The 9,272-nt window shown below is 46.3% G+C and overlaps 1 protein-coding gene across 1 annotated transcript in view; it reads left to right on the forward strand.

The window, feature by feature from the left end:
* PLA2G4C (phospholipase A2 group IVC) overlaps positions 1-9,272 on the forward strand; it is a 62,304-nt gene that overhangs the window by 28,959 nt on the left and 24,073 nt on the right. The window contains exons 11-12 of the mRNA XM_017889168.1: positions 3,601-3,654; positions 6,208-6,315. Of these exons, the coding sequence (XP_017744657.1) occupies positions 3,601-3,654; positions 6,208-6,315 (162 nt within the window). The remainder of the gene's footprint in view (positions 1-3,600; positions 3,655-6,207; positions 6,316-9,272) is intronic.

The raw sequence follows: 9,272 nt of genomic DNA on the forward strand, positions 1-9,272 counted from the left end.
GCTCTGTCGCCCAGGCTGGAGTGCAGTGGCCGGATCTCAGCTCACTGCAAGCTCCGCCTCCCGGGTTTACGCCATTCTCCTGCCTCAGCCTCCCGAGTAGCTGGGACTACAGGCGCCCGCCACCTCGCCCAGCTAGTTTTTTGTATTTTTTAGTAGAGATGGGGTTTCACAGTGTTAGCCAGGATGGTCTCCATCTCCTGACCTCGTGATCCACCCGTCTCGGCCTCCCAAAGTGCTAGGATTACAGGCTTGAGCCACCGCGCCCGGCCTTTTATTTTATTTTATTTGAGGCAGAGTCTCGCTCTGTCATCCAAGCTGGAATGCAGTGGTGCACTCTCACTGCAACCTCCAACTCGCAGGTTCAAGTGATTCTCCTGCCTCAGCCTCCCAAGTAGCTGGGACTACAGGCGTGCACCACCATGTCTAGCTAATTTTTGTATTTTTAGTAGAGATGGGCTTTCACCTTGTTGGCCAGGCTGGTCTTGAACTCCTGACCTCGAGTGATCTGCCCTCCTCGGCCTCCCAAAGTGTTGGGATTACAGGCGTGAGCCACTGCACCCAGCCCACAAGTGTCTTTTTCATATAATGGCTGCCTTTTCTTTGGGTAGATACCCAGTAGTGGGATTGCTGGATTGAATGGTAGATCTACTTTTAGTTCTTTGAGGAATCTCCATACTGTTTTCCAAAGAGGTTGTACTAATTCGCATCCCCACCAGCAGGGTGTTAGTGTTCCATTTTCACCACATCCACACCAACATCTATTGGTGTTTTTGAATTTTTATCAATGGCCATTCTTGTGGCAGTAAAATGGTATCTCATTGTGGCTTTAATTTGCATTTCTTTAATGATGAGTGATGCTGACCATTTTTTCCTATGTTTCTTGGCCACTGGAATATCTTCTTTTGAGAAATGTCTATTCATAGCGTTAGAATGCTTTTTGGTGGGATTATTTGTTTTCTTCTTGCTAATTTCTTTGAGTTCTTTATAGGTACTGTATAATAGTCTTTTGTGGATGCCTAGTTTGCAAATATTTGCTCCCATTCAGTGGGTTGTCTGTTTATTCTGATAATTATTTCCTTTGCTGTACAGAACATATTTAATTTACTCAGGTCCCATGTATTTATTTATTTTTGAGACAGTCTCACTCCATCACCCAGGCTTCAGTGCAGCAGCATGATCTCAGCTCACTGCAATCTCCACCTCCCAGGCTTAAGCAATTCTCCTGCCTCAGCCTCCTGAGTAGCTGGGATTACAGGCATCTAACACCATACCTAGCCAATTTTTGTATTTTTAGTAGAGATGGGGTTTCATCATGTTGGGCTGGAACTCCTGACCTCAGGATCCACCCACTTGGGCCTCCCAAAGTGCTGGGATTACAGGTGTGAGCTACCATGCCTGTTCCCATACATCCATATGTTTACTTTTGTTGCATTTGCTTTGGGGCTCTTCGTTGTGAACTCTTGCCTAAGTCAACATCTAGAAGAGTTTTTCTGATGTTATCTTCCAGAATTTGTATGGCTTCTGGTCTCATATTTAAGTCTTCAATGCAAATTCACATTGAATTTGTGAGTTGATTTTTGTATAAGGTAAGAAATAAGGATCCAACTTCATTCTCCTACACATGGCTTGCCAGTTATCCCTGCACCATTTGTTGAACAAGGTGTCCTTTCCTCCACTTTATATTTTTGTTTGCTTTGTCGAAGATCAGTTGGCTGTAAGTATTTGACTTTATTTCTGGGTTCTCTATTCTGTTCTATTGTTCTACATGCCTACTTTTATACCAGTACCATGCTGTTTTGGTAACTATAGGCTTGTAGTATAATTTGATTGGGTAATGTGATGCCTCCAGATTTGTTCTTTTTGCTTAGTCTTGCTTTGGCTATGCAGGCTCTTTTTTGGTTCATATGAATTTTAGGATTGTGGCTGGGCATGGTAGCCACACATCTGTAATCCCAGCACTTTGGGAGGCCAAGGTGGGTGGATCACCCAAGGTCAGGAGTTTGAGACCAACCTGGCCAACATGGCGAAACCCTGTCTCTACTAAAAATACAAAAATTAGTCAGGCATGGCGCATGCACGTGTAATCCCAGTTATTCGCGAGGCTGAGACAGGAGAATTGCTTGAACCTGGGAAGCAGAGGTTGCAGTGAGCTGAAATCGGCCATTGCACTCCAGCCTGGGTGACAGAGCAAGACTATGTCTCAAAAAAAAAAAAAAAAAAAAAAAAAAAAGAATTTTAGGATTTTTTAGTTCTGGGAAAAATGATAGCATTTTGATGGGAATTACATTGAATGTGTAGATTGCTTTTGGCAGTATGGTCATTTTCACAATATTGATTCTACCCATCCATGAGCATGGGATGTGTTTCCATTTGTTTGTGTTGTCTGTGATTTCTTTTAGCAGCGTTTTATAGTTTTCCTCGTAGTGGTCTTTCACTTCCTTGGTTAGGTATATTCCTGAGTATTTTATTTTATTTTTTTTGCAGCTGTTGTAAAAGGGGTTGAGCTCTTGGTTTGAATCTCAGCTTGGTCATTGTTGGTGTACAAAGCAGTGCTACTGATTTGTGTACATTGATTTTGTATCCTGAAACTCTACTGAATTCATTCATCAGATCTAGGAGCTTTTTGGATAAGTCTTTAGGGTTTTCTAGGTGTCCAGTCATATCATGAGTGAACAGTAACAGTTTGACTTCCTCTTTACCAGTTAGATACCATTCATTTCTTTCTCTTGTCTGATGGCTCTGACTAGGACTTCCAGTACTATGTTGAATACAAGTGGTAAAAATGGGCATCCTTGTCTTGTTCCAGTTCTCAGAGGGAATGCTTTTTTTTTTTTTTTTTTTTTGAGACGGAGTCTTGCTCTGCCACCCAGGCTGGAGTGCAGTGGCCGGATCTCAGCTCACTGCAAGCTCCACCTCCCGGGTTTACGTCATTCTCCTGCCTCAGCCTCCCGAGTAGCTGGGACTACAGGCGCCCGCCTCGTCGCCCGGCTAGTTTTTTGTATTTTAAGTAGAGACGGGGTTTCACCGTATTAGCCAGGATGGTCTCGATCTCCTGACCTCGTGATCCGCCCGTCTCGGCCTCCCAAAGTGCTGGGATTACAGGCTTGAGCCACCACGCCCAGCCCGAGGGAATGCTTTAAACTTTTCCCCGTTCAGTGTAATGTTGGCTGTGGGGTTTGTCATAGATGGCTTTTATTACATTGAAGTATGTCTCTTGTATGCCGATTTTGTTGAGGGTTTTAATCATAAAGGGATGCGGGATTTTGTGAAATGCTTCTGCATCTCCTATGATTTTTGTTTTTAATTCTGTTTCTGTGATGTATCACATTTGTTGACTTGCGTATGTTAAGCCATCCTTGCATTACTGGTATGAAACCCACTTGATCACATCATGGCAGATTTCAAGCTACCAACATGAGGTCACTGAGCACAGAGTTGGAAGACGGGTACAAAATTAGCTCTCCAGAGCCCTTATCAACAGACTGCAACCCATGGCTGCCATTTCTACTAAAGAGATGTCCCTGCAGGTAATCTGTATTTTCTACAACTGGTGACTTTACTGTACAGTTAAACATTCCCCCTGCCTCTGTTCTTTTGCAGCCCCGTTACTGAGGCTGCAACAAAGTTTGCAAAGGGAACGTCCTGCCCTGGAAGGTAAGCATCCTACTTTGTCATGAATCCCTAATGATAGTGTAGACTGCACACTGGCTTGAAGCCAGCCATTGTCCTAAAAACTGTACGTGTCTGATTCATGTAGTGCTCCTTTGGGAATGGAGAGGAACATGGACTCTCACAGGTGCCCAAGGCCACGCAGCCAGGTGGAAGCAGGATCAGAGTTCAAACTGACACACTGTAACCATATGCATGTAGGGCATATCTATGCACTGTAACCATGCGCATAGATATCCCCTAGATATGCCTAGGATCCAAGTGTCAGAAGCAGAAAATGGGAACAGCCTGAGGCAATTAGCAAATTGAGAGGAAAAATACTTCCCAAAACCACATGGGCTGAGAGTCTTGAAGGAGCCAGACTTGACCCATGGTGGGAGTATGGAGAACAAGAACAAAGTATCAGATGAATTCTGTATGGAGAAGTTAGATTATATTATGGAAGAGACTATATTTGTTCAGGAGAGGCTGTACTGCACAAAGAAACCACAAATTGCTATGACTTAAGACACAAAGGATTTATATTTTGCTCACCCAAAAAGCAATATGGGTTGAGTGTTCCTACAGAGCAACTTGGCTCCATGTGGGGACTTAGGCATCCAAGCTGCTTGCATCTCTTTTTTCTTTCTTTTCTGTTTTTTTTCTTTTTTTTTCTTTTTTTAAAGACAGAGTTTAGCTCTGTCGCCCAGGCTGGAGTGCAGTGGCACTATCTCAGCTCACTGCAACCTCTGCCTCCCAGGTTCAAGCTTTTCTCCTGCCCCAGCCTCCCAAATAGCTGCGATTACAGGCACCTGCCACCACACCTGGCTAATTTTTGTATTTTTAGTAGAGACGAGTTTTCACTATGTTACCCGGGCTGCTCTCGAACTCCTGACCTCAAGTGATCTGCCTGCCTGGGCCTCCCAAAGTGCTGGGATTACAGGCATGAGCCACCACGCTGGGCCAAGCTGCTTGAATCTCATTGCTTCTCCTCTTGGCACAAGGTCTCCTTGTCTGTTCTATGAGAGGAGAGAGCTGGAGAGCCACAGAAGGCCTTTTGTAGCCAGGCCTGGAAGTAGAGGGCACCAGCTCCACACACCTCCTGTTGGCCAGGATCAGTCACATGGCCCCAACCTAACTACAGCGGAGGCTGACCAAGGTGGTCTCCCTTCCACTTGTGGAAGATGCAACTGTGGTGAACACAGCAGGGTGCTCTTGCTTTTTCACAGGCCAACGGTCAGGTACGGAGTGAAGGTAGGTCCTGAGCACAGCCCTGCATCCACTTCATGCCTCGCTCCCTGTTTTAGTTGTGAAGGCTGCTAGAGCAAAGTGCCATACGTAGGCTGGCTGGCTTAGCCACAACAGAGATTTATTTCTCAGTTCTGGAGGCTGGAAGTCCAAGATCAGAGTACCAGTAGGGTTGAATTCCTGGGAACCCGCTTCTGGGTTGCAGAGAGCCAACTTCTTGCCACATGACACGCTTTAATATTGTTTTTTGACATCAGCATTCACCATATGCTGGTTATAGACAAGTCTGGAAGGAGAATCTATCTGCAACCTACAAATGGCTAACGAACGTTATGGGATGGTAGGCTGGTGACTGTGCCACCACACTCCAGCCTGGGCAACAGAGTGAGAACCTGTCTCAACAACAACAACAACAACAACAAAGAAATATCAACCCCAAGGCGATGGTATTAAGAGATGGGGCGTTTGGGAGCTGTTGAGAGCATGAGGGTAGAGCCCTCCTGATTCGGATTAATCCGTTATAAAAGAAGCCTCAGACAGCTCACTCCAGGGAATGCGGTGAAGATTGAAGGGTAGAATTTATGCAAAATGCTCCAAGATAAGCCTGGCAGGTGATGTTCTCAGCAAATGTGAGCAGAGCTATTATCAGTGTGTGTGTGAGAGAGAGAGAGAGAGTTGAGCATCATCTAATTCATGAGTGTGGATAAAAATAAAAGAGGGGGTACCAGGCAGGGTAGCTCAATGCCTGTAATCCCAGCACTTTGGGAGGCTGAGGCGGGTGGATCACTTGAGGTCAGGAGTTCGAGACCAGCCTGGCCAAAATGGTGAAACCCTGTCTGTACTAAAAATATAAAAATTAGCCAGGCCTGCCTGGTGGTGGTGCACGTCTATAGTCCGAGATACTCCAGAGGCTGAGCCAGGGGATTCGCTTGAAACTGGGAGGCAGAGGTTGCAGTGAGCTGAGATTACCCCATTGTACTCCAGCCTGGGCAACAGAACAACACTCTGTCTCAAATAAATAAATAAAAGAGGAGAAGACTTTGCCTCAAATCCTGAAGAAAATGAGCATGTAAAAAATGAGTAGAGGCGGAAGCAGAGATGAAGGAGCTAGAAAAAAGAGGCCAGAAAGTCAGAGAGAGCAAGGTAACATGGAGGTCAGCAGAAGGCAAGGGGAGAGAGGGTCACCTGGAGAAGGAGGTCACCTCGGGAAGAACCGCAGGGCATTGCAGACGGTGAGGCAGAGCAGGGTCTGTGGTGTTCTTGGCAGGGTACTTACACAGCATCTGAGACCACCTGGGTTTCTTGACGTAGATGAAGGCGGTGAGCCTAATTACAACTGGCTGACTGAGATGCTTGAGAATTGGACCAGGACCTCCCTGGAAAAGCAGAAGCAGCCTGATGAGGACCCTGAAAGTAAAGGTACCGTGCATAGTATATAATAAGTGTCATCAACAGTAAGTGCCACCAACCTTCTCTCTCCTCTTGCTCTTCCCCACCCCTGTGGGCCAGTCCTGCAGGGGACATGACCAGATGTCCCACTGGTACAGTTTGGATGCTTGCTCCCTTCCAAATCTCATGTTGAAATGCAATCCCCCAATGTAAATTAGTTCAACCATTGTAGAAGACAGTGTGGCAATTCCTCAAGGATCTAGATCCAGAAATACCATTTGACCCAGCAATCCCATTACTGAGTATATGCCCAAAGGAATAGAAATCATTCTGTTAGAAAGATACAGGCACGTGTATGTTCACTGCAGCACTATTCACAATAGCAAAGACATGGAATCAACCCAAATGCCCATCAATGATAGACTAGATAAAGAAAATGTGGTACATATACACCATGGAGTACTATGCAGCCAGAAAAAGGAACAAGATCATGTCCTTTGCAGGGACATGGGTGGAACTGGAAGCCATTATCCTCAGCAAACTAATGCAGGAACAGAAAACCAAACACCACATGTTCTTACTTATAAGTGGGAGCCGAATGATGAGAACACATGAACACAGGGAGGGGAACAGTACACACTGGGGCCTGTTGGGTGTGGGTGGGGAGAAGAAGAGCACCAGGATAAATAGCTAATGCATGCAGGGCTTAATACCTAGGTGATGGGTTGATAGGTGCAGCAAACCACCATGGCACACGTTTACCTATGTAACAAATCTGCATGTCCTGCACATGTATCCCAGAACTTAAAATTAAATTAAATTAAAAGAAAAAGAAACGTAATCCCCAGTGTTGGAGGTGGGGCCTGGTGGGAGGTGATTGGATCAGGGGGATGGATCCCTCCTGAATGGCTTAGCGTCATCCTCTTGGTAATTAGTGAGTGCTTGCTCTGAGTTTATCTGAGATACGGTTGCTTAGAAGTGTGTGGCACCGTCCCCCTCACTCTCTTCTCCTCTTCTCGATAAGTGATGTACCTGCTCTCCCTTCACCTTCCATCATGATTGGAAGCTTCCTGAGGCCCCACCAGAAGCAGATGCCAGCACCATGCTTCCTATACAGCATCCAGAGCTGTGAGCCAATTAAACCTCTTTTCTTTATAAATTATCCAACCTTGGGTACTTCTTTATAGCAATGCAAGAATGGACTGATACGCCCACCCTCTATCCATCCACCCGGCCATCCATCCATTTAGGATGTCTTGAGTCATTAACATGAAATAATAACTCTCCTAATAGCAGGCTGGGGGTAGGGGTGACAAAGGGAAAATGACAGACCAGGTGCCTGCCTGGAGGACTCACAGTCTAGAGGATGAGACGGAGAATAGACAGGTAAGTTCATCCCCGACTGGGCTAATTTCTATGGAGAGGGCTGGGTGCAGTGGCTCACACCTGTAATCCCAGCACTTTGGGAGGCTGAGGCAGGAAGATCACTTGACCCCAGGAATTCAAGACCAGCTTGGGCAACATAGCAAGACCCCATCTCTCCAAAAATTTTTTGTAAAAATTAGCTGGGCATGGTAACGCGTTCCTGAGACAGGATTTGGTGCTCCAGTCTGGGGGCAGAATTTCTTCTCTACAAACTGTTTTGCCCTGAAAGCCTTCAACTGAGTAGATGAGGCCCACCCACATCACTGAGAATAATCTTCTTGAAGTCAACTGATTTTAGCTGTCAACCACATCTACAAAATACCTTCACAGCCACACCTAGGCTAGTGTTTGATTCAATAACTGGTTACTGTGGCCTAGCCTAGTTAACACGTTAAACCATCCTCCCGACATCCCAAGAGCTATAGGCAGACTCTTATTTATTCCTCATAAAACTGCAAGGGATAGGTGTTACTCTCTTCCTGGTTTTACAGATGAGAACAGGGATGTTAAGTAACTTTATCGGGGGCCCGATGCAGTGGCTGATGCTTATAATCCTAGCACTTTGGGAGGCCAAGGTGGGTGGATCACCTGAGGTCAGGAGTTCGAGACCAGCCCGGCCAACATAGCAAAACCCCTTCTGTACTACAAATACAAAAAAAATATTTAGCCGGGCATAGTGGTGGGTGCCTGTAGTCCTAGCTACTCAGGAGACTGAGGCGGGAGAATCCCTTGAGCCCAGGAGGCGGAGGTTGCAGTGAGCTGAGATTGCACCACTGCACTCCAATCTGAGACTCTGTCTCAAGAAAAAAAATAAATAAATAAAAGTAACGTGCTCAGGGTCTCACAGCTAATGAGCGATGAAGTCAAATTCAAATCGGCATCTAGCTCAAGCACCCACCTCCCTACTAGCTTTGCTCTCTTGCCACTCTGCCCATGCTGTTCAGAGAAAGGATTGAGGCTGAAAAACCAGGAAGAAAGAAATCAGAGCGGGAGGCTGTGTTGCATCCTGGATGGAAAAGATACTGCATAAGGTCCTGGCAGCTGAGATTGGAAGGAGCAGAGACACTGAAAAGACGATCAGCAGGTGGAACTGGCAGGTCTTGGTGATAGTCTGGTGTGAGGGTGAGGAAGAGGCAGAAGTCTGGGGTGATGACCTGGTTTACGCCTCAGTGACTTGGCAGCCCCTTGGGCTGCGGACGGGAGCACAGGAAAATGTGCTGGGCACTTTAGAACAGCTCCTGGAACATTCTGCATCATCCTCCCCCATGAACCTAAAGAAAGCAAGCTCATTTCCCCAGGGACACAGGTGATCATACAGTCATTAAATCTCCATCTTTTCCTTGCCAACTCCCTCCACCCCAATGGCCCAAAGTCGTGTCTCACCAGTAGCTCAATGACAGGTGCTGGATCAGACGGCCAGGACCCCGAGGCCCCTGGATGCCAACCTTTCCCAGCTCACCGGATTTGTCAGCTCTCCTGCCCTAGCAAATACCACAGGCGGGGTGGCTTCAACTATAAGCTTTTATTTCCTCACGGTTCTTTTTTTTTTTTTTTTTTTTTTT

Source organism: Rhinopithecus bieti, unplaced genomic scaffold, assembly GCF_001698545.2.
Source record: "Rhinopithecus bieti isolate Rb0 unplaced genomic scaffold, ASM169854v2 scaffold_574, whole genome shotgun sequence".
Lineage (NCBI taxonomy): Eukaryota > Metazoa > Chordata > Mammalia > Primates > Cercopithecidae > Rhinopithecus > Rhinopithecus bieti.